Here is a 25,777-nt window from a genome sequence, read left to right as displayed (position 1 = left end):
TTTAGAGTAGGTCTTCTGTTACTATTTTAGTATTAGTTTTAACATTTAGTTAGGTATTGGTACTGGATGACAAGCAGCTATGTTGGTTCCTAAATCATCCAGTTTCAAAACATGCCGTTCATGTATTGTTGCTATACCAGCCACATGAAAAGTGTCTTTACTATCTAGATAAGTGGAATATTCCTAGTAAATGTGCAATCTGCTGTTCTTTGAGCCACTGGTTTCAAATGACCTGGGAGATTAAACTCAGTATATATCTCCAGGGCAGATCCATGAGACCTGATTCCGATTCTGGTCATTCGGACCAGTTTATTTCCAGTATTCCCTCAACAAGAAGTGCTCCTGTGGTTAGAAAATCTTTGGCTGTGCTACTGTGGTTGTTAAAAGATCTTTGGCTGAAGAGAGCCACAGATTTCATTCTCCTGGTCCTTCAAGAAAAAAGAAGGCAAGATCACCTCAAGCTTCAAAAGGGACTTCAAGACATAGAAAAGTGCCCTTAGAAGCCCTGAATCATACTACTAAGAGCTCAGAACTGTTAAAGAGAAAATCTTCTGATCGTTCTGAGGCTTCAGTACCACCTCTGAATGTTATGGTACCATCTACTGTATGTGCTCCATCAGGGTGCATGGATTCAGTACCAAGTGCCCAGGTGCCATTTAAGGTCAAGGATGCTGCCTCCAGGTTTCTTTTCTCTGTAATACTGCATGTACTGATACAGCTCCAGCTTTGGTACCAGTTATTTCAGGTCCTTCATTCACCATAGCATCAGATTTAGTTGTATCTGATCATCCAAAATCACCTCCAGTGGCTTATGCTGAAAATCCATTATTGGTACTGTATATGGGTGAATCATAAATACCATCTATTGAACTTCTAACTTTAGGGTCTGAAACTCAATTAATGAAGACTCCTCAAAGTCCTTATTCAGAAGAATGTGTATTATTTTCATCAGCTTCTGAGGCAAGTTTGGAGGGATCTCCTTCTTCCTCACCTGCCTATTTCTCATCAGAGGTTCATTCTCAAACCAGACTGCAGCAATCTTCTTGTAATTATTATGAACCTTTCCTTGCTTCTGGTTTCCTTCTCCTTGGGCAGCCATGCAGTTTCCTTATGGACAAAGATGTGGCTGTATTGGTACCCTTGGATTCTTCATCAGAGCTATAGGACCCCAACTTCATCTAATTCAAGGCAAAGGTCACCATCACCCGAGCAGTCAGAGAGTGTCACCCTGATGAGCAACCTCATACATTTCCTATGATACAGCAGCAGGTTTCCTCTGATACATTTCTCCAGGTACCAGAGACCTATCAAACCCCGGAGAAAGAAGCATAGGTTCCAGCGGAAGAGAAACACAAACCCATCTGGTTCAAGTACACAACCAGCTTCATGATCAAAGTATCAGTTTTGAAGAGACAGTTAAGGGTTTGAAGCCTCCCCATTCTTTAGCCTGCCAGCTACAACAGTTTTCCCATCTCCCCATTCTGACACACATGGGAGTGAATTATCACAGAAAAATGAGTTTTGGAGATTGTCAAATCCCCACTCTTCAAGGACCCTTCTCATGAGCTCATACTAAGACTGGAAATAAACTACCTCCTTTGCTTGGGAGTAACAGAGCCTGTCCCAGCTTTACACAGGGGAAGGGTTTCTACTCAAGTTACTTCCTCTTACCAAAGAAAAATGGAGGGTGGAGACTGATTTTAGATCTAAGACTCCTAAACAAATTTGTGAAGTGCTAAAAATTCAGGATGGTGACTCTGGCAGCAATAGATTGAGGGGATTGATTTTCAGCCCTTGACTTACAAGACACATATTTCCATACACTCAGCTCACAGATAATACTTGCATTTTGTGATAGGTCAGGATCACTTCTAATATCATATATTTCCTTTTGGTTAAGAGGCAATTGTGGTATTGCCATACCTCAGCAACTGGCTGTTCAAGTGTCAGTCTTACGGGGAAGTGCTGTTGACCTCCCAGAGGGCTCTCTCACTGTTCCTGAGATTAGGCTTCCAGCCCAATGTCAGGAAGTCTGTGTTGACCGTTATTCAGAAAATACACTTAGTTGGGGCATCTTTGGATTCGCTGACTGCCAGGGCCTATCTTCCCATAATCTTAACAAACCTCATTAGGACTATTCAAGTGAGCCGTCAGTCCTCAGTGAGGTTCTGTTTGCAGCTCCCTGGGTTACATGGTGACTTGCACTTTCATCACAGATTGTGCAAGATTACACCTTTGGTACTTTCAGGGATGCCTCAGGACAGTGTATTCACCACACAGACACAGCTTAGCCAAACAAGTTTGTGTTCCATGCCAGATGAAAGATGCCCTAGACCGGTGGAAGGATCACCACAATTTTGGGGTTGGCATTGCCTTCCTTCAGTCAATGCTGATGGTCACCATAATGACAGATGCATCACTACTCAAATGGGGGAGGGAAACATCTCAATGTTCATACAATCCAGAGCAGATGATCACCTCAGGAGACCAGTCTCCACAACCACCTGCTGGAACTAAGGGCAGTCAGAAATGTCTGTCTCCTTTCTTCCTCTGATCAGAGGGAAGTCAATCAAGATTTTGACAAAGTAGCCTGCATGTTTTATATCAACTGACAGGGTGGCATGAGATCCCCTCTCTGTGTGTTGAAGCAATAAAGTTATAGAATGGGTGCATAGCCTATCATATTCACATTTTGGCAATGTGCATTCCTGGAATACAAAACTCCACAGCTGATGTTCTCAACAGACACTTCTCCCAGGACTATGAATGGGAGCTGCACCCTTGGATCCTAGATGACATATTTTGAATGTGGGGACATCTGGAGGTGGATCTCTTTGTCTCAGCCACAAACAGGAAGTGTTGTCTTTTCTGCTCAATGGAGGGCCTAGGCTTTCAGTCTTCAGGAGATGACTTTCTCCTTCCTTGGACAAAGGGCTTGTGTTACACATTTCCCCCAGCACCTCTCATTCTAAAAGTGATGAAAAAGATTTGGCAGGACAAGGATAAGGTAATCATGATAATCCCTACTTGACTGAGAAAAGCATGGTTTGATTGTTTCTTTGTCTGATGATCAATCTTCCATGTTTCCCTCATCTTCTCTCTCAAGATGAGGGATAAGTGCTTCATTTCAACCTAAAGATTCTCCACCTCAGGGCATAGTTCCTCAGTGGTTCATGGACATAGAGTCTACCTGTTCAGTAGAGGTACAGCAGGAAAGCACCTACCCATAGTACTTCAGAAGTGGAACAGATTTAGCTGTTGGTGTGAATACAGCAAATTGCACCGGAATCTTCCTCACTTTCACTTATCCTGGATTGCCTGCTACAACTGAAGAAAGAAAACAGGCTTAACAAGTAATTCTATTAAGATTCATCTCGCTGCAATATCAGTCTTCCATTCTCTAGCGGAAGGGTTCTCAGTATTCTCTCACCCCACAATTGTAAGGTTCATTAAAGGACTGGGGAACCTCATCCCTCAAGTAAAAGCCCCTGCTCCAGTCTGGGATCTTAATCTAGTTCTCAGAGGTCTCATAGGGCCTCCTTTTTAACCTATGGTGACCTGCTCATTACTATACCTATCCATGAAGATGGCCTTTTTAATAGCCATTGCATTGGCATGAAGAGTTAAGAAATCAGGGCCTTAATGGCAGATGCTGTCTTTATAGTATTCTTCAAGGATAAAGTTTCCCTATGTCCACATGCCAAATTCCTTCCTAAAGTACCATCTGGGAATGAACGACAGGGGATGGATCATTTGATGATTTCCTGTTCTGTTCATTCCCTCTGAAGCACCTGGCATTAGCCATGTCAGAAGACAGGATATTGGGCTAGATGGACCTTTGGTCTGACCCAGTATGGCCGTTCTTATGTTCTTATCTGAGTTTAATATGACCTAGACCGTACATTTACCATTTTCCCCCAAAACCACATAACTCGGGTCAGGAAGCTTCTTTCCATACCTTAGATGTCAAAAGAGCACTGTCTTTCTATCTTGATAGGATCAAATGATTTCAGAAGTCTCCTAGATGAGTAGTTCTTAACCAAGGGTGCAAGTACCCCTGGGGTACTCAGATGTCTTCCAGAGATCTATTCATCTAGATATTTGCCAAGTTTTACAACAGGCTACATAAAAAAAGCACTAGCAAAGTCAGTACAAACTAAAATGTCATACAGACAATGACTTGTTTGTACTGCTCTATGTACTATACACTGAAATGTAAGTACAATATTTAGATTCCAATTGATTTATTTTATAATTATATGGTAAAAATTAGAACGTAAGCAATTTTTCAGTAATATTGTGCTGTGACACTTTTGTATTTTATGTCTGAGTTTGTAAGCAAGTAGTTTTTAAGTGAGGTGAAACTTGGAGGTACATAAGACAAATCAGACTCCTGAAAGGGGTACAATAGTCTGGAAAAGTTGAGAGTCACTGTCCTAGACTATTTGTCTCCACTGAAGACAGATCTAAGGGTTTCACTGTTTCTACCCAAATACTATCAAGGTGGATTTTGGGATATATCATCACTTGCTATGAGGTTGCCAATACCTAGTCTCCTGCTTGGGTTCTGGTCCACACTAATAGGTCAAAATCAACATCTATGGCCTTACTTAAGAACGTTCCAGTACTTGAAATTTGCAAGGCCACTACTTGATCTTCAGTACATACTTTCTCCAAACACTATATCATGCCTCTAGATCTGATGTGGCAATGGGCAGCCCAATTCTTTCATCTGTACTAGACTTTATTCCAAAGCTGCCTCTTCCTGGGGATACTGCTTGGAAATCACCTGAAGTGGAGTGTACATAGGGACATTACTCAAAGAAGACGGAACCCCCGCTGTGCAGTAACTGTAGTTCTTCAAGAAGTGTATCCCTATTGCGTGTCCAACTATCTGCCCTCCTTCCCCTCTGCTTTGGAGTTTTCTTGGTGGGACTTTGTGCTAGAGAAGGAACACAGGGTAGTTCACCTGTGCAGCTCTATATAGTCTCGGCATGGGCCACAAAGATGTGTAGGGCATAAGAATAGGTTGAATGGAAACTGCTAATGAAAATCTCCAGTTGAAGGTGCATGGGACTCTTGCACACCTGAAGTGGAGAACCCATAGGAACACACATCTTGAAGAACTACAGTTGCTGCACAGGGTGAGTAACCTTTCTTTATAGACTTGTGGATCTTTACACAAAGCATAGATATGATACTCAGAGTTCCCCATTGAGTTCTGATGCCCCTTCGTTAGTGGTTAAATCCTTCTGAGGTTTGCAAGGGCCTTCCGTTTGTATCTCTTCAACCAACTGTAATGAGGATAATGGATGCCTCCAAACTGGGTTGAGATGTGAACTTCCTACATCATCAGACTCAAGCATTATGGTCTCAGAAAGAGTCTCTTCTACATATAAACATGTTGGAACTGTGAGCAATTCATCTTTCTTTTCTTTTCTTTTCTTTTCTTTTCTTTGATCCGACCAGGACAAGGTTGTTCAAGTCATCATCAACAATACCACCACCATTTTTTACATAGAATCATAGAATAGAATCATAGAATTGTAGGACTGGATGGGACCTCGAGAGGTCATCTAGTCCAGTCCCCTGCATTCGTAGCATGACTAAGTATTATCTAGACCATCTCTGACAGGTGTTTGTCTAACCTGCTCTTAAAAATCTCCAATGATGGAGATTCCACAGCCTTCCTGGGCAATTTGTTCCAGTGCTGAACCAACCTGACAGGAAGTTTTTCCTAATGTCCAACCTAAACCACCCTTGCTGCAATTTGAGCTTATTGCCTCTTGTCCTATCCTCAGAGGTCAAGGAGAACTATCTTTTTCCCTCCTTGTAAAAACCTTTTATATACTTGAAAACTATTTTCATGTGCCCCCTCAATCTTCTCTTCTCCAGACTAAACAAACACAGTGTTTTCAATCTTCCCTCGTAGGTCATGTTTTCTAGACCTTCAGTCATTTTTGTTGCTCTTCTCTGGACTTTCTCCAATTTGTCCACATCTTTCCTGAAATGTAGCCACCAGAATTGGATACAGTACTCAAGTTGAGGCCTAATCAGCATGGAGTATAGTAGAAGAAATATTTTTTGTGTCTTGCTTACAACACTCCTACTAATACATCCCAGCATGTTTGCTTTTTTTGCAATAGTATTACATAGTTGACTCATATTTGGCTTATGACCCACTGTGACCCCTAGATCACTTTCTGCAGTACTCCTTCCTAAGCAGTCATTTCCCATTTTGTATGTATGCAACTGATTGTTCCTTCCTAAGTGGAGTACTTTGCATTTATCCTTATTGAATTTTATCCTATTTTCTTCACTCCATTTCTCCTGGTTGTGCAGATCATTTTGAATTTTAATCCTATCCTCCAAAACTCTTGCAACCCCTCCCAACTTGGCATTGTCCACAAACTTTAGCAGTGTACTCTCTATGCCATTATCTAAATAATTGTTGAAGATATTGAACAGAACTAGACCCAGAATTGATTCCTGCAGCACCTCACTCAATATGCCCTTCCAGCTTGACTGTGAATTACTGATAACTACTCTCTGGGAATGGTTTTCCAACCAGTTATGCACCCACCTTATAATAGCTCCATCTAGGTTGTATTTCCCTAGTTTGTTTATGAGAAGGTCATGTCAATATATACAATATCTACTGCTTCCCCCCGATCATTTCAATTTATATTCTGGTTATTTAACAGAATTTGGGTTGAATTTAGGGAGACGCTGCTAACAGAAAGAAAGTTATGAGGTAAGAAATTTCTCATTCTGTTGTACAGCTTCTCTCCTCATTCATTGGTAATTCATTCCTTATTACCCTGTCAAAGAAACATAAACAGACAAGGGAAACAAGGTCAGAACTCTTATGTCAAGAAGTGCATCTACTTTGGGAATGGTGTATACAATATCAGGTGTCCCTGAAAACAGTTCATCTACCAGGTCTTTTGAATGCGCTCATACAGACCAGCTAAGCAGTTTTCATCAGACCATGACTGGTCTCTGAAGAGATCTGTGGCTCTTATGAATTCCAGAATTGAGGTCAGCCTCATGTGGATCTGCTTGCTACAAAAAGTGTCAGAGGTATTGCACAAAAGCAGGGATCAGTCCAGGCTCTATAACTGACATGTTCATTATCTAATGGTTTGTAGGCCTTCATTTTGCCTATCCTCTGCTGACTCCAAGAACTTTAATGAAGTTTAATGAAGATTCCACTGATTCCAAGAACTTCAGTGAAGCTCAAGCAAGACTCAGCTTACATGATTCTCATTGCACCAGCATGGCCAAGACAGTACTGGTTTCTGGAACTGTTCAGATTGTCCATACTGTGGCAAATTGCCAGCACTAGTATGATGGGTCCCGCGCTTTCTCTTCTTGTGGGAGGGGGTTCAGGGCACTGTTTCTCACCCCTGATCTGAGGTATCACCTGTCCCACTAGTATCCCAGAGAAGGAGAGTGGAGAGGGAGGGACCCGGGCCCTAGGGATAGCATCAAACCACTTGAACTAGTGATTCCTTCCCCTGGTCTACTTCCCTCTCTGGCCCTTCAGCTTGTGGGCCTTCCTGCCCTCTCTTTGCTTGGGCCAGGTTTCTCCCAATCCCTTGTGTCTGTGGAGTCCCTCTGCTCTGCACAAGCCAGGTTTCCCTTTACCTAGGGTCTTGGTCTTCTTGCCCACCACAGTGCTTCTCCAAACTGTCCTCTGCTTCCCTCTAAACTGCTCTCTGCTCCAACACCAAACCACTCTGCTTCAACTCCTCCAAACTGCTCTCCTTCAAACTGCTCTCTGCTCCAACACCAACCCACTCTGCTTCAGCTCCTCCAACTGACTGATTGAAGCAGGGGGGTTTTATCAGGTGACTGGCTTCAGGTGCTGTAATTGGCTTCAGGTGCTCTAATTAATCTACAGCAACCTCTCTTCTCTCTACAGGGAATAAGGCTCTCATCATCCTGGGGCTTACATATCTCCCCTCTAAAGCTTGCTATCCAGCGATGGGGGGATTTTCATCAAATTCTCCAGGCCGCAAGGGCCCTTATTGGGGAGGGTAAAAGGTCCGACAAGCAGGCCGCCGTAGCCTACCAGCAGGTCTGCGGCTTCTGTGACTCCTTGCTCACCTACAGAGTAGGTCACGGTTTACTGCGAGGCCCAGTAGGGGCTGCAAGCATCCCTGCTGGCAAGGATCCCCCCCAGCCCTCCTCATGGCATCTATCACCATCGCAATGTTGAACACCTGGGGCTGTAGGATGGGTCTCCGCAGGTCCCAGGTGCTCTCCTTCCTTCGGGAAGGGGTGTACTCTGTGGTTTTTCTGAAGGAGACCCATACTGATCCGGCCTCCGAAGACAGCTGACTGGAATGGGGGGACAGCGTCTACTTTAGCCATCTCACAGTTCGTACGGCTGGAGTGGTGACCCTGTTCTCCCCTGACCTACGGCCCGAGGTGCTGGGGGTCACCGAGGCTATGCTGGGCCGCCTGCTGCACCTCCGGGTCTATATGGAGGGGCTCGTGGTCAACCTCGTTAACGTCTATGCCCCGACATCGGGCCTGGAGTGGCTGTGTTTCTATCAGCAGGCATCCGCCTTCCTCGGCACCTTGGATCCTCGCGAGTGCCTGGTCCTGCGCGAGGACTTTAACACCACCCTCGAGGAGCGGCACCGCTCAAGGACTGAGCAGTGCCCGGCCGCTGCGGACGTCCTCTTGGAGATAGTCAAACACCACTCCCTGGTGGAAGTCTGACGTGACCACCACCCGGACGACATCTTGATGTTCACCTTTGTCCGGGTGGAAGCCCATCGGTCTTGCCACTCCTGGTTGGACCGCATCTATTTATCACATTTCCACCTTTCACGGGCCCATTCCTCCAGCTTCCGGCCGGCCCCGTTCTCTGATCATCATTTAGCCACCATGACGGCCTCTGTCTGCATGGAGAAGCCAGGGCCAGCCTATTGGCATTTCAACAACAGCTTGTTGGAGGATGTGGGCTTTGTGGTGTCCTCTCAGGAGTTCTGGCTGGCCTGGTGAGGGCAGCGGCATGCCTTTCCCTCGGCACAGCAGTGGTGGGACCTGGGGAAGGTGCACGCCCGGCTCTTCTGCCGTGAGTACACCCGGGGCGCCAGCCAATGGAGGAATGTGGCGATAGAGCAGTTGGAACGTGAGGTCTTAGAGTTGGAGAGGCATCTGGCTGCCAGCGCCAAGGATCCATCCCTCTGCAGAGTGTGCCAGGAGAAGCGGAAGGAGCTCCGGGCCCTCGAAGACCATCGGGCCCGGGGCGCCTTTATTCAATCCCGCATCCATCTCCTTCGGGAGATGGATCGCGGCTTCCGCTTCTTCTACGTCCTGGAGAAAAGGAGGGGGGCCAAGAAGCATGTCACCTGCCTTCTGGCAGAGGACGGCACCCCCTTCATGGATCCTGTGGAGATGTGCAGGAGGGCCAGGGCCTTCTACGCAAGCCTTTTCTCCCCAGATCCGACCGATCCTAATGCTTGCAGAGTGCTCTGGGACGAACTCCCTATGGTCAGTGCAAGCGACCAAGACTGGCTAGAGTTGCCTCTTACTCTGGCTGAGTTCTCAGAAGCCCTCTGCTGCATGCCCACCAATAAATCTCTGGGCATGGACAGGCTGACCGTGGAGTTCTACTGCTTGTTCTGGGACGTCCTTGGCCCAGATCTAGTCACGATCTGGGCTAAATCTTTGCAGAGCAGGGTCCTCCCTCTTTCGTGCAGGCAAGCCGTGCTCACCTTATTGCCGAAGAAGGGGGACCTCCACGATTTATGAAATTGATATATATTCTGTTGATAAGAGTACCTTTGTCTCTGGGGCTATCAGTCCTGACCTTTTCGCTAGCAGTTAATTCACTAACTAATAATCATAATTAATATATACACCTTACTTGCCATATACAGGTAATAGTTTGTGGAATGCCATTTCTGCAACATTTTTTCCTTCCTTTCCCCTTATGAAAGCTTCTCCCACTGATGCTGGGCTGCCAACGGGCTGGGATGGGAAGAAAAAAGCCTCAGAATCCATCTAGAGGCACAGGACCCCCTTGTGGACAGATAAATGTGCTGCGGGAGCCGGAGCTGCAGCTCGTGGTCCAGGACCAGGCGACTTGGTGCGGGTGGAGGCTTGCTAGACCATCTATTCGGCAGCCTCCTCCGCCCAGGTCAGCTGGGTCAAGAGCTCTGGCCTGGTGGTCGGGGATGGGTGGCAGGCGAGCTCCCTCCCACCCGCGCTTCAGGCCATCCAGTGGAGCGCAGGTCCGCTGCTCTATCTCGGGGTTTACCTTTCTGCCACTCATCCATCTCTGCCAGAGAACTGGCACGATTTAGAGGGCAGGGTGACAGAGCAGCTCCAGAAATGGACAGGACTACTCTGGTGCCTCTCCCTTCGAGGGAGAGCGCTGGTGCTTAATCAGCTAGTCCTGTCCGTGCTCTGGTACCGCCTCAACACCCTGGTCCCGGCCCCAGATTTTCTGGCCAACCTCTGGACATTGATTCTGGAGTTCTTCTGGTCAGGACTGCACTGGGTCTCTGCGGGGGTTCTCCATCTACCCCTGGAGCAGGGAGGGCAGGGCCTAAAGTGTCTCCACACTCAGGTCCATGTCTTCTGCCTCCAGGCCCTGCAGAGGCTCCTTTATGGTGCAGGTAGTCCAGAATGGAGCGTACCGGCACACGCCTTCCTGTGCCGCTTCCGAGGGCTCTGATACGACCGGCAGCTCCTTTCTCTCCATCCGAGAGGTGTTCCGTGAGACCTCTTCAGGCTGCTGGTCTTCTACCAGGACCCCCTCCAGACCTGGAAACTGTTCTCAGCGACCAAGCCATGGCAGCTACTGTGGGGACAGATCTCCTCGCGGAGCCCTTGCTACACAATCCCCAGTTCCATGTGCAGGTGGCGGAGTCCCACTCGGTGCACCAGAGGTTTGTCTTGGCAGAAGTCACAAGAGTCGGAGACCTCCTGGACTACGACTGGGGAGACTGGCTGGATACCCTGATGCTCGCTCAGCGCATGGGGCTCTCCAGGCCTTGTACTCCCCAGCACGTACTTCAGGAGGTGAGGGCCGCTTTGCCACCTGCTGCTTGGGTTTACCTCGACCGGGTCCTGCACGAGGGCACACCCCGCCCACCCTCCACCCCAGGCCCTCTGAACCTTTTTATTGGGTCCCTACCCCGTGGACCCAACCAACCCCCCCGCCCCTTCACTGTGAGCCGGCTGCACGATCTGCAGCCGGTCTGCATCCAGACCACGCCAACGAAACAACTATACACACTCGTGCTCCACACCCTTCACATCCTCACCCTCGCGTCCCACCCCGACACAAAGTGGTGGGACCTCCTTGCCACCTCTAGAGGGTGAGGAGCCCCGGTGGGCAAGCCTATACTCCACCCTGGTCCCGAGGCCCACCAGGGATATCAGTTGGTGGCTCCTTCATGGGGCCGTGAGCACAGGCATGTACTTGGCACGGTTCACCCCTATCCCAGACACCTGCCCCTTTGGCGGCATGAGGGAACCCCTGGCACACATTTACTTGGAGTGCGCCAGGTTGCAGCCTCTATTCTGGCTCCTCACGGATATTTTGTTACATTTTTGGTTGTACTTTTCCCCTCACGTCCTCATCTATGCACTCCCTATCCGTGGCCCCACAAACCCTAACCTCCTCCTGGCCCTGGCTAAAGTGGCCATCTATAAAACCAGGGTGAGGAGGTTGGCCGATGGAGTCTCCTGTGACTGTGGGGCCCATTTCTGATCCTCTGTCCGTTCACGTATCCGGGCAGAGTTCCTCTGGGTGGCATCCATTGACTCCCTTGACGCCTTCGAGGAGCAGTGGGCTCTGTCCGGGGTTCTCTCCTCCGTGTCCTCATCCAGTTCCCTTCGTTTGACCCTTTGACCGCACTCCTGTCCCTGTTATTTCATTAGTTGTCCCCCCTATTTTTTTGGCTTCCAGGTCCTGTGGATCCCCCTCTTAGGCTGGGGGGGGGATCCTTTAGCAGTGGATCCTGCCCACTTCCTGGACCCCAATAGGATCACCCTCCTGCTGCCCTCTGGCCATGCTGTATCACAATACATTCACCAATCACCCTTCCTCTACTTCCCAACTTGATATCACAGAGCAAAGAGAAAATTCTTTGTCTGGACATGTCATTGCTACATCTGAAGAACAACAGTTACAGAACAGGTTAATAACCATTTTTTTCCTGTCTATTATTCTACTATAATAATTAAACTCTGCTTTATCCTTTTCCCCCTACTTCTGGGATTCACTGCTTGCTACTTCCCATTAGCAATGAATGAGGAGAGAAGCTGTACAACAGAATGAGAAATTTCTTACCTCATAATTTTCTTTCTGTTAGCAGCTTCTCCCCAAATTCAACCCAAATGCTGTTAAATGACCAGAATATAAATTGAAGTCTTTCTCTGAAAGGAGACTTAGGCATATATTGTGTTCAGGCTAATTTCATACATTATAGCAAGTCTCTTAATGATAATAATCAATTCCTGGAGTGTTTCCACAGCTGTGGAAGAACTCTTGTTATGGCCTGGGGTGAAGGGCGGAGCTTAGTCCTGGAGCCTCCAGCAACAACACTGGACTGCCTCCAAATTCCCTGGGGGGCATTAAGCCATTAATAATTAGTTTGGAGAGAAACAGCTAAGAGAAAGAAGTTTTGTACCTGGCAGTTTTTTCAATCCTTGTCACAAATTCAATGTAGGTTTCTATGAACTAAAAGTTACTACAATCTATTGGGTGTTCAGAGGCCCATGATATAAATTGGTTGCCTCACTCCAGTTTCTAAAGGATAACTGTATACATTCAGAAAACAAAACACCACCAGCACATTTGGAACCCTTTCCTCAAAATTTGCTATAGGTTGGCTTTGGTTTAGACTAATCTTTAATGAAAACCGGATAATCCCCTCTGTTACCATCCCGATAGCAATTGCTTTCCAAGCATGAGACATATTTGTTGGGCGCTGTGAGGAAATTTATGCTGCAATTAACGAATATATATATATATATATTCTGTTGATAGAGTACATTGGTCTCTGGGGATATCCGTCCTGACCTTTTTGCTAGCACTTAATTCACTAATTAATAATCATAATTAATAATGAAATAAATTTTGCCTTCACTCACAGTATGATATTGTACACACTAGTGACAGAAAAAGCCTCTGAGGATTCAGCTTACTTCCCAAATTCAAACTTTGCCCCCTGCTTCTCGTATGTTGACCTAACTAATGCAATCCGTGCACTCAGCACATCCAGATTACATTGCTATAACTCGCACGAGCTGAGGCTAGGTGTGAAGGCCATACTACACTGATTTAGAGTAGCTCAGGATTTGGTTCTTCTCATGACCTTCACAATTATCTATTGCAAATATGTAAAATCACTTTTCCATGCTGCCTTTGTAACCTGTAGACCAATATAAAAGAAACTGAGAAATGCAATATTAGTAGCTTAGAAGAAAATGAAAATGCTGTGCTCTGGTGGAAAATAAGAATAGGCGTTTCCACAATCAGATTCAAAACTAGATAAATTTTCATTTTTGTGGATCTGTATCACTTTATCTCAGAGTCAGAATGTAAGCGAAAAAGAGTAAAGGCTTGTGTCAGCAAAGATCCTAATTTTGCATGCGTGAAAGAATTGAGGAGCAAACACATTCAAATATAGACTCAAGTCAGTAGACAGACTGTTAGATCATTATATATGAGTATTAATTTGAGTTATTGACACCTAGTAGTGGATTTGAAAGGAAAAGATAGTAATATAGTGGGGAAACAATTACTTCTTGTGATTTACAGTGCGTGTAAATGCATTTTAAATGTCTTTTCTGTTGTTTGATATACATTGTATTTTATGTGGTAATTAGAATTTGAATCCTGGATAACTGGTCCAAGTCTGCCCTCAAATAAAACTGTGTGCAACCCCTATTGAATTCCGTGGGAGCTGCACAGATGTAGCTGGGGCAGATTTGTGACTAACATATCTACTGCTTTCCTCTATTCTGTTAAGTATTATCCAAAACCATCACCTATGTGGGAAACCCTGCATAGGGAATTTGCCACAGTTCCTCCTGTGGAAGAAGCAGGGATCAGTCTCAGGTCTTGGAAGATCCAATAAAGGTAGTGTCTGTGCACAACAGGGTCCGGTGCCTCTAGACGGATTCTGAGGCTTCTTTCTTCCCGTCCCAGCCTGTTGGCAGCCCAGCATCAGTGGGTGAGGCTTTCACAAGATAAGGGGAAAGGAAGGAAAAAATGTTGCAGAAGTGGCATTCCACATACTATTACCTGTATATGGCAAGTAAGGTGTATATAATAAGCTGTACTCTCTGTATATTACAAATCAGATGTAATATCCTGTGGTCTATTGACCTTAGAGAAAAATTGATATGAGGGATGGTCAACTATCTGAACTGTCTATGGAGAATATGAAGTAAGATGTTGCTGTCTTTGATCATAGAATCATAGGACTGTAAGAGACCTCAAGAGGTCTTCTAGTCCAGTCCCCTGCACTCAAGGCAGGACCAAGCATTACCTAGACCATCCCTGACAGGTGTCTGTCTGACCTGCACTTAAAAATTGCAATGATGGAGATTCCACAGCCTCCCTCAGCAATTTATTCCAGTGCTTAACCACTGTGACAGTTAGGAAGTTTTTCCTAATGTCCAGCCTATACCGCCTTTGCTGCAATTTAAGCCTATAGTCTTCTGATCCTATCCTCGGAGGTTACTGAGAAAAAAATTCCTCTCTCTTTGTAAAAACCTCTTATATACTTGAAAACTGTTATCAAGTCCTCCCTCAGACTTCTCTTCTCTAGACTAAACAAACCCAGTGTTTTAAATCTTCCCTCATAGGTCATGTTTTCTAGACCTTTAATAGTTTTTGTTGCTCTTCTCTGGACTTTCTCCAATTTGTCCACATCTTTCCTGAAATGTGTTGCCCAGAATTGGACACAATACTCCAGTTGAGGCCTAATCTGCGCAGAGTGGAAGAATTACTTCTTGTGTCTTGATTACAATACTCTTGCTAATACATCCCAGAATGATGTTTGCTTTTTTTGCAACAGCATTACAATTGTAACCCATTATGACTCCCAGATCCCTTTTTGCAGTACTCCTTCCTAGACAGTCTATTCCCATTTTGCATATGTGCAACTGATTGTTTTTTCCTAAGTGGAGTACTTCACATTTGTCCTTATTGAATTTCATCCTATTTACTTCAGACCATTTTTCCAGGTTGTCCAGATCATTTTGAATTTTAATCCTATCCTCCAAAGCACTTGCAACCTGTCCCAGCTTGGTTTTGTCTGCAAACTTTATGTGTACTCTCTATGACATTATCTAAATGATTGATTAAGAGATTGAACTGACCCGGATCCAGACCTGATCCTTGCGGGACCTCACTTGATATGCCTTTCCAGCTTGACTGTGAACCTCTGATGACTACTCCCTGTGTTCCAACCAGTTATACCCTCATCTTATAATAGCTCCATCTAGGTTGTATTTCCCTGATGTATAAAGAGGAAGTGAATTGAAAGGTGATCTACAATTAGACTGTAGGCTATTTGTGGTTAATAATTGGTTGGTTCATGGTGCTTTGTAGCCCATACGGGAAATTATATGAAGTAGGACAAGTAGATGTAAGAGGGTTTCTGAGTGGGGATATGGGGTAGAATTAAGATTGTAGAACCATAACTACATATTTCGTCCGTGTTTTTATAATCACCATGTTCTAAAATGTTGTTTTGAATTAAGATATTTAATTACAACTTTAATACAATCTTAAAGATTTTGTCTCGGAAATTCCTTAGTTTCTACAGAAGCTATATAGAACTTAAAAGTTCTTCCCCCCATGTCATTGGAGCATTTCACCCCAGCAAGTGCAAACTTGAATAGTACAATATTTGAGGTTTCTTTCCATTTTTCCTGATGTGATGAAAGGTGTCTGAAACCTGTAAAGAAACAAATATAAGAAAAACTTGCCTGGGTTTGGAATTTATTATGAATCTTAAATTTGCTCACCCAAATATAGCGTAAGTTTCATACTACACCTGTAGTCAGTTTAAGACACTCCCCTACTCCTCCCAAAGAAGTCCAGCCTCCCACTTTATCTTTAGATATTTCTTGGGTGTAACACCCAGTGGCCTGCATGACCCCTCTCTTGCAAAATGTCACGTATGGGAAGCCAGCTCATCCTGTTGGCTGTGACCTGTGTGAAGGTAAATATCACCCATATCTTAATTGTTTGGGGTACAGGGTTCCACTCTGAAGTCCATGCCTGCCCTTTATTGGAGAGTAAAATTGGGACCAGCAATGAGTAGAAGTTCCATGTCCTAATCAGGAAGTGATAGCTTTGTATTTGCTGACTCTCGAGATCATTAGTAGAGACTGAAGCAAGCAATTGAAGCACCTAGCCAGATGTAATAAGATCCACAGTGGAAGTTAAAATCTCCATTAAGCATGAGTCAGAATGAGTTATGGTGTTTTTATCTTTTATCATTTTCCTGTGTGAGTTCATTGGAGAGAGTAGTAATTGTCTGGTTTCACCCACACAGTTGTTGTTGTTTCTGTATTGAAGCAGGTTCTCTCGGGTATTTGGGTGGCCCATTCCATGATGCAATCTTCTCCTGTGCCACAATGATCAACACCCCCGCACAACATACCTTTCAAGGTCCATGGGTCCTACCTAGGCCTGTCATAACATGTGGTGTACCTCATGAATGTCCAAATATCTACTATCTGGGTAATACCAGACAATTACTACACTCTCGAATGAACACACACAGGAAAATGATAAAAGACAAAAACACTGTATCACCTGTGGGTGAACACTTTTCACAAAGTGATCACTTTATTTCTGACCTATCAGTCCTCATCCTCAAAGGAAATCTGCACAACACTTTCAAAAGAGAAATCTGGGAGTTTAAATTCATAACATACTAAACATTTATAATCATGGACTGAGAGACACTGTATTTATTCTTATTACAACAATCTGTAACCCACTAAGAACCCCCACCCTAGCTGCTTCCCTCTGTCTTCCTTTGTCCCCTGTGGCTGGAAGGATGTTAATGGGCCACTTCACCTTGAATGGTCCACTGAAATATATGTTAATTACTTATGCTAAACACTCTGTTACACCTTGTATTTAGCTGTGACATTCTGAGTATGTTTCCCAGACCTGAAGAAGAGCTCTGTATTAGCTCAAAAGCTTGTCTCTCTCACCAACAGAAGTTGGTTCAATAAAATATATTACCTCATATTACCTTGTCCAATAAAACATATTACCTTGTCTCTTTTAATATCCTGGAACCAGTAATGAATAAAACAACATTGCATACAAGGGTTTGCTTAGTTTTTCAAAACAGTTTAAGGTAGTGAATAGCTATTTAGGGCCATGCTCATGTGAATGTCTATAATAACTTTTCTTTCATTTCACTTTTAAGGTGGTTGTAAATGCCTTGATAGGTGCCATCCCTTCCATCATAAATGTTCTGCTTGTCTGCCTCATTTTCTGGCTCATTTTTAGTATCATGGGAGTGACCCTATTGGCAGGAAAATTTGGAAAATGCGTTAACTTGACTGAAGAAAAATCAGAATTAAATAAAAATATTAGGAACAAATTGGATTGCACAACCTATAACGACACACAAAAAATATATTGGACAAATGTTAAAGTCAACTTTGATAATGTTGGTTCTGGTTATCTGGCTCTTCTTCAGGTGGTAAGTTCTGTTTTCTTTTGCTGGTTGGCTATGGGGTGGTGTCATGGTGCTGATTTCTCACCCACCTCGGTGCAAGGTGGGGAATAGTGGCCTTGCAGAGCCTTCTCTGCCCCTCCAGCTCATGTTCACACTGGCAATGTGGTTAGGCCATGTGGGGCCTCTTACTCTAGTGAACAGACATGTAGGGCCTAGGGGTGATCTACAAACTGATGATGTAACCGTTTGAACATATGCTACTCTATGATACTATGCTATTCTATGATACTCTGATTTACAGCTCCTGGGAAGATGGTGTGTTTGTTTTAATTTCATGAAACTCAAGGCAAAACTCTCTCTCTGCCAGAAATAGGAAGGGGGAAGACAGCATTAGTGGGCTAGTTCCAATTCCCTGAATCTTGGCTCAACCCCTGGCCCAACACAATTTATACCTGGTGTCAGGCAGCTTTGATCTGCCACTGAATTAAGGTCCTTAATGGGTCATACACAAGTGGAGGACTGCTATGGCAGAATATAACTGCAGTCTGCATCCTCCCTCTCCTGACATGCCCTCTATGCAAGAAGATGGTGGTCATCAGGTAGATCCCCTACACCAGAAGTAAATCTACTGGGCATTTATGGACAGACTGCAGTCCCTTTGCACCAACTCAGTGGCACAAAGATGTTGTAAACAGGCTAAAATATCTGTCCCTGAAAGTTGAATATGATTTTAATAATTTGTCTTTTATTCTAGGCGACATTTAAAGGTTGGATGGACATTATGTATGCAGCAGTAGATTCACGAGGGGTAGGTCACAAAAATTAACTATTCTCCTTGATGACTATCTCTCCAGTTCTTTATTGTGTTTGATAATTTTCATACTTGTTAGTTTTAGGTGATACAATGTTATAAGTCTTTTCTGTTCATTGTTTTCTTGGTGTTGTCCACTTATGATAAAACTCCCTGATCTTTATTTTCAGCGTCTGATATGCACATTGCAATACCATAAATACAGTTAATTGCTACAGTGGATGTTTTAAAGGGAAGCTGCTTTCTGTCAAATTCAAAGCCTTCAAAATTATAACTAGGAGCAATTCAGGGTTGAACTAAAGTGGATGACAACCATTTAAAATAAATGGTCAAATATTATTATTTTATTTAATATTTATATTACTGTAACATCCAGAGGCCCAAATCAGAATCAGGGCTCTATTGTGTTAGGTTATATGAACACAGAAGTCTTCTGTACACAGAGGGTGGGAGGGCAGTTCATGCACAATGTATTTTTGTGCACTAAGAAGTGCATATTGGATAGTACACCCTGATGGCATACAGACTGTAAACTGCTTTCTGATTCAATATGTATCCATGTGTGTAAATAGCTGGGAGTAAGCGGCCAGCATTCTGAGTGGTTTCAGAGTAACAGCCGTGTTAGTCTGTATTCGCAAAAAGAAAAGGAGTACTTGTGGCACCTTAGAGACTAACCAATTTATTTGAGCATAAGCTTTTGTGAGCTACAGCTCACTTCATCGGATGCATACTGTGGAAAGTGTAGAAGATCTTTTTATACACACAAAGCATGAAAAAATATCTCTCCCCACCCCACTCTCCTGCTGGTAATAGCTTATCTAAAGTGATCACTCTCCTTACAACTCCTTTCTCTGAATGAAAAAACTTGTACAGATACAGACAGTATGCATCCGATGAAGTGAGCTGTAGCTCACGAAAGCTTATGCTCAAATAAATTGGTTAGTCTCTAAGGTGCCACAAGTACTCCTTTTCTTTTTGCCAATACAGACTAACACGGCTGTTACTCTGAAACCTGTCATTATGCAAGGCACTGCATTTAGCCGTATGGAGTGGAAATCTATCAACTGCATGAAAAAACTTGTACAGATACAGACATTGTAAGGAGAGTGATCACTTTAGATAAGCTATTACCAGCAGGAGAGTGGGGTGGGGAGAGATATTTTTTCATGCTTTGTGTGTATAAAAAGATCTTCTACACTTTCCACAGTATGCATCCGAGGAAGTGAGCTGTAGCTCACGAAAGCTTATGCTCAAATAAATTGGTTAGTCTCTAAGGTGCCACAAATACTCCTTTTCTTCATTCTGTGTAGGTATCCAATGGTGCTTTGCTTCACTGCTGGGCTCTATACATTCTGGGGCATTTCTTGCTGCACAATTTGAGATACATAGCAGAAGTCAGTCAGAAGTAACTGGAATTCTGGTACTTGGGGTAGGGTTGCCAAATTTCTATTTGCAGAAAACCGAATATTCTTGCCCCGCCCCTTTCCCTCCCCTCCCCCAAGGTCATGCCCCTGTCACACGCCCTGCTCACTGCATCCCCCCTCCCTCTGTTGCTTGCTCTCCCCCACCCTCCCTTAATCACTCATTTTCACTGGGCTGGGGCAAGGGATTGGGGTGCGGGCTCTGTCTGAGGTGCAGGCTCTGAGATGAAGCCAGGGATGAGGGGTTTGGGGTGTAGGAGGGGCCTCTGGGCTGGAGGGGTGAGGGGTTCAGAGTGTGGGAGGGGGCTCTGGGCTGGGGCTAGGGCAGGGGGTTGGGGTGTGGGAGGGGGTATAGGCTCTGGGCTGGGGTTGCAGGCTCTGGGGTAGGGCCAGAAATGATGAGTTGTTACCAGATGTGCCCTTTACTTTGGGGTATACTCATTTATTAGGGTTACTCTTCTGGGGGGAGGAATTTCTGTAATTCTATTGATGTACTGCAGCCCTAGAACCAGATGAACACATGCGTGTGCACGCACGCACACACACACACACAGCAAGTCTGAGCAGACTGGGTCAATCAGCAGTCTCAAGCTGACCCCCTTATATGTGCCTGTACTCAATGGGCTGCCACCCTTATGTGCCACACGTTTAACACGTCCCTATCCCCACTTTCATGTCACAATTATACCGGTAGTAACCCACTTGATGAGCAAACCCCACAGTATTTTGGGCACTGCAGGGATCTTTAGCTTAGGTAAAAGAAGCATGGCTGCAGAGTACATGGGGGAAGCTAAAAACACAAAAAAGTAAAGTTCAGAGAGAGAGAGAGAGAATCAACCAGCTTAATCATAAAAGTTATTTATTGAATAATAGTGATAACTACACAAGGAGAGCCTAAACCAACATAACAGTTATATTATTAAAGGTTAATACCTGAGGTAGAAAAGAAAACAGAGAGACAGAAGAGAAAGAGAGGGGGGGATCTCACCCACTCCATGAGGCTTGAACTGGTTGGGGTTCCCAGGTGATGGTGGGAGCTCAGGGTCCTGAGTGCTGGAGACAGGCAGAGCCCCCAGCATGATCATTCAGGAGATGGAGTCGCAGTGGAACTGATTCAGAGTTTGGGTCCATGCATCAGAACACTTACTTGGGCATAGGTAGGGGTTTTTGTAGAGAAAATACAATGGTTCAAGGGAGAACACTAGATTTGTTTATGGGTAAGCTGATGACTCAAGGATTTTCTTTAGGCTAGGCAATAGGAATTGATCACTCTTGGCTATGGGTTGTGTTTTCTTCCAGGGAGCTCACAATGCAATTGGGCTGCTTCAGTATTTTGGATATCAATGAAGGATTCATTACTAGAATTGATCTGATAACTGCTGAGCTGGCTGTGTGCAGGCGTAGGTTCATTAACATCTGGAGCAGAGATCCCCCATGATGCAGTGCTTCCCCGCTTTTCTGGTCCCAGATATCAGTGCAGTTCTCTGTTCTCCATTCTGTATGCAAATGGAGATGTCTCCCTGTCCCATCTTTCTCTCTGTTCTTCATTCTGTATGCTAATGGAGATGTCTTAATCTTGTCACCCTTGTCAGGAGGGGTCTAGGTGTGTCTTCCAATGACCTTCACTGCTCTCTGCAAGCCTTTTCTCTGACCGGTTTTGGTTCAAGCAGAGAATGGTGAGGGGGGGGTGTCTTTTTTGAGTCAGACAGGCTAGATACTGTGCCCTGGTTTCCCAAAAACACAGAGCTGACTGGTATCAGGGTTCAGGATATGGGAGGGGGCTCCGGGCTGGGTCAGGGGGTGGGAATGCGGGAGGGAGTTTGGGTGCAGGATACATGCATGCAAATATTAGTCCTCTCTAAGTTGATTTGCAATGAAATTAATATACTTTCAAAGTGGGTTATAGAATACATATCAACAGGCCAGATAGTACACACCAAGAGTTTCATCATATTGACACAGGTGGTTAATGAGAAATATTTTTTTGCTTATTCCACACTGCGTCATTTGCGTGTACGAAAACATCTAGGCCAAGATTTTCAAAAGCAGGAGAACTTGAAGTTAGGCTCCTCTGGCCTGATTTTCAAGTACTGAGTACTCAACAGATCCCACTGACCTCAGTGAAAACTGTTGATCGTTTGACACCTTTGAAAATCATGCCAAGAAAGTCTGATTCAACTCTCACTGAAGTCAATAATGACTCCATTGACCTCAGTGAGAGTTGATTCAGGCTTATATTTAGTTATGATGGATAGTATTTTAAACAAATGCATAAAAAGAGAAACATTATCTTATGTAAAAAGGGATCATCCTTCAGGATACGTTGTAGATCCTTGATGATGTGCCGGAGAGGTTTTAGTTGGGGGCTGAAGGTGACGGCTAGTGGCGTTCTGTTACTTTCTTTGTTGGGCCTGTCCTGTAGTAGGTGACTTCTGGGTACTTTTCTGGCTCTGTCAATCTGTTTCTTCACTTCAGCAGGTGGGTATTGTAGTTGTAAGAACTCTTGATAAAGATCTTGTAGGTGTTTGTCTCTGTCTGAGGGGTTGGAGCAAATGCAGTTGTATCTTAGAACTTGGCTGTAGACAATGGATCTTGTGGTGTGGTCTGGATGAAAGCTGGAGGCATGTAGGTACGTATAGCGGTCAGTAGGTTTCCGGTATTGGGTGGTCTTTATGTGACCATCGCTTATTAGCACCATAGTGTCCAGGAAGTGGATCTCTTGTGTGGACTGGTCCAGGCTGAGGTTGATGGTGGGATGGAAATTGTTGAAATCATGGTGGAATTCCTCAAGGGCTTCTTTTCCATGGGTCCAGATGATGAAGATGTCATCAATATAGCACAAGTAGAGTAGGGGCATTAGGGGACGAAAGCTGAGGAAGCATTGTACTAAGTCAGCCATAAAAATGTTGGCATACTGTGGGGCTATGCGGATATCCATAGCAGTGCCGCTGACTTGAAGGTATACATTGTCCACATTTTTTCATGTTCTCTGTATATATATATATATCTATATATATATCTTCCTACTGTATTTTCCACTGCATGCATCTGATGAAGTGGGCTTTAGCCCACGAAAGCTTATGCTCAAATAAATTTGTTAGTGTCTAAGGTGCCACAAGTACTCCTCGTTCTTTTTGCTGATACAGACTAACACGGCTACCACTCTGAAACGTATTATCTTATGTGTCCTTGTGTGAATACTAAAGTGCAAAAAACCCTAAATTCAATCTTTTAATTTCTTAGTCTTCAGTTAGTGGAATGGGAGATTTTGCCCTACAGGTTTCTGAGCGTAAGTTTAATCAATATCAGTGCCAATTACAGGAATCTGTTCTGCACAGAACAATCTTAACAAAGATTGCAGAGGAAATCAAAACAACAAATAGTAGTTATACTATTAATAGACATTGGGCCAAATTCTCTTTCCAATTACTTCAATGCAAACATGCCAACAGAGAATTTGGCATATTATTTTCAGAACATATTTTCAGCTTATCAGGAAGGATAATCAAATTCTAGGCAAAACATTGTTCCTTGTTAAATTGTTATCCACATTGTCTGTGGTGTCCTTGGATTTAACTTTAATCACACTGCAAACTTTATCTCCGCTTCCCTTTCTCCCCACCACCACAGAAATGCAAGACCTATGGCTTGTCTACAGTGAGTTAGTGCACAGCAAGACAGGGTGTGAAACTAGAGTGCAGCAGCTTACTGCGCATCATTCACCATGTGTTCACTGCTACAGCAGAACGAAAGTCCCAGAGTGTGGTTTAGCTGCCTCAAGCAGGTGCACTGTAGATTTCCACCCTGGCTTGCTGCATAATAACTCATTGGGTAGATAGTCCCTTATTCTTGTGCATTACAGACAGGTTTTTTGTTTTTTTTTTGCATTTCTAGTGATGAAGCAAGTTTGATATCCTGCAAGGATCTCTGTGCGGGAGGACTCCTGCACCTATACAGAGCTCATTCCATGACCAGGGCCATACTATTCTCAGCCAATTTCATCTTACGTTTCATTTTTGCAGAAAGAATTGCAGCCACAAATGGAAAAGAGTCTATCCATGTACCTCTATTTTGTGGTTTTCATAATCTTTGGATCTTTCTTCACACTGAATCTCTTTGTCGGTGTCATTATTGACAATTTTAATCAACAAAAGAAAAAGATAAGTACACTGGATATGTTCCCAGGCCCCGATATATTCCTTATGTGTTGTCTTCAAACTAGAACATGCCAGCAGTACACTGAAGCTCTAAAACATCTATATACATTTATTACATGGAGCAGCATCAGTACTGGATTTAATAGAGGCAGCATTACAAGTGAAGTGCTTCCCCGTCTCCATTCCATTCCCCTATATCCCAGCCATGTAACTCTTGGCTCTTGGGGCTGCATTGATTCATAAGAGTCTATGAAGCCAGTTACATTGTTTCATGAATGCTACTTCCCCTGCCCTGGAGCTGAGCACTGTGGGACAGGGTCTGAGAGCAGCTCTGGGATTGGGCAGTGGGCCTTAGATGGAGGAAGCAGCAAGATGAGTTGGAGGGGCAGGGAGAAAGTTGCTCCTTCCCTCAGATGCCTGGGCTCTTAGCAACCTAATCATTTTCCTGCTTTCTGAGCCACTAGATTATCACCACAGAACTGCTGCTCTGGGAGATCTCGTTAACTTGCTGCACTGTTTTGGGCCTAATAAGGTACTGGGAGAAGGGTTAGCAAGAGATGAAAGGATAGAAAAAGAAAGAAATGTTGGATTCCAATAATTTAGATGCTTGCACAGCAGTAATGCTTCTTTCTCACCAAAAATAACAGTAGCATTGTCTCCATATACTTAGGTGGACAAGACATCTTTATGACAGAAGAACAGAGAAAATATTATAATGCAATGAAAAAACTGGGATCCAAGAAACCCCAAAAACCCATCCCAAGGCCATTGGTGAGACCACCTGAGTTCTTCCAACTAAAATATTTCTAATCAATGAAAATCCATAGTAAAATTCACTTAATCCACTGAAAAAAACTACTATATATACAATATACCTGTTTCTTTCCATTACTTCATAGTCTTAACTCTGCACCAAGAAATTGTCATTGATTATAAAGATTATAAGGACTAAATGTTTATGAAGGTCAATGCAAAAATATTGTTTTGTATATTTATCCTGAAATTGATTATCCTTCAGGATTTGTATACTCTGATATAAATATATAATCTACCTATTATGAAATTAAATAACATTGTAACATATAAAAATTGGAGCTGTCCACTAATGAGTATGTACATTTATTTTACATGGTTACTAAGGATGATTAGGGAGCCGGGGGAAATAATAGACGTGATTTCTTGATTTTAGTAAGGCTTTTGATACAGTCCCACATGGCGTTCTAATAAGCAAACTTGGGAAATGTATGGTCTAGATGGAATTGCTATAAAGTGGGTGCAAAACTGGTTGAAAAACCATGCCCTAAGAGTGGTTATCAATGGTTCGCTGTCAAATTGGATGGATGTATCTGGTAGGATCCCAGAAGGATCTGTCCTATATCTGGTACTATTCAACATTTTCATTAATGACTTGGATAATGGAGTGGAGAGCACTTATAAAATTTGCAGATAATAACAATCTGGGTGGGATTGCAAGTACTTTGGAGGACAGGAATAAAATTCAAAATACCTTAATAAATTAAACAATTGGTCTGAAATCAACACAGTGAAATTCAGTAAGTAAAAGTGAAAAGTAGGAAAGAAAAATGAAATGTACAAATACAAAATGGGGAATAACTGTCTAGGCAGTAGAGCTGCGGAAAAGGGTCTGGGGATGACAGTGGATCACACACAGAATATGAACCAATAGTGTGATAT

The 25,777-nt window shown here is 43.9% G+C and overlaps 1 protein-coding gene across 2 annotated transcripts in view; it reads left to right on the top strand.

Annotated features, from left to right (window-relative positions):
- The window catches only part of LOC144260773 (sodium channel protein type 5 subunit alpha-like), a 94,432-nt gene that overhangs the window by 64,285 nt on the left and 4,370 nt on the right, over positions 1-25,777 (top strand). For both annotated transcript variants that reach the window (XM_077809507.1, XM_077809508.1), the window contains exons 22-25: positions 17,439-17,717; positions 18,448-18,505; positions 23,952-24,089; positions 24,753-24,853. In XM_077809507.1, the coding sequence (XP_077665633.1) occupies positions 17,439-17,717; positions 18,448-18,505; positions 23,952-24,089; positions 24,753-24,853 (576 nt within the window). The remainder of the gene's footprint in view (positions 1-17,438; positions 17,718-18,447; positions 18,506-23,951; positions 24,090-24,752; positions 24,854-25,777) is intronic.

The sequence above is a fragment of the Eretmochelys imbricata genome, chromosome 2 (assembly GCF_965152235.1).
Source record: "Eretmochelys imbricata isolate rEreImb1 chromosome 2, rEreImb1.hap1, whole genome shotgun sequence".
Taxonomy (NCBI): domain Eukaryota; kingdom Metazoa; phylum Chordata; order Testudines; family Cheloniidae; genus Eretmochelys; species Eretmochelys imbricata.
This window is presented reverse-complemented; position numbering and strand designations above follow the sequence as displayed.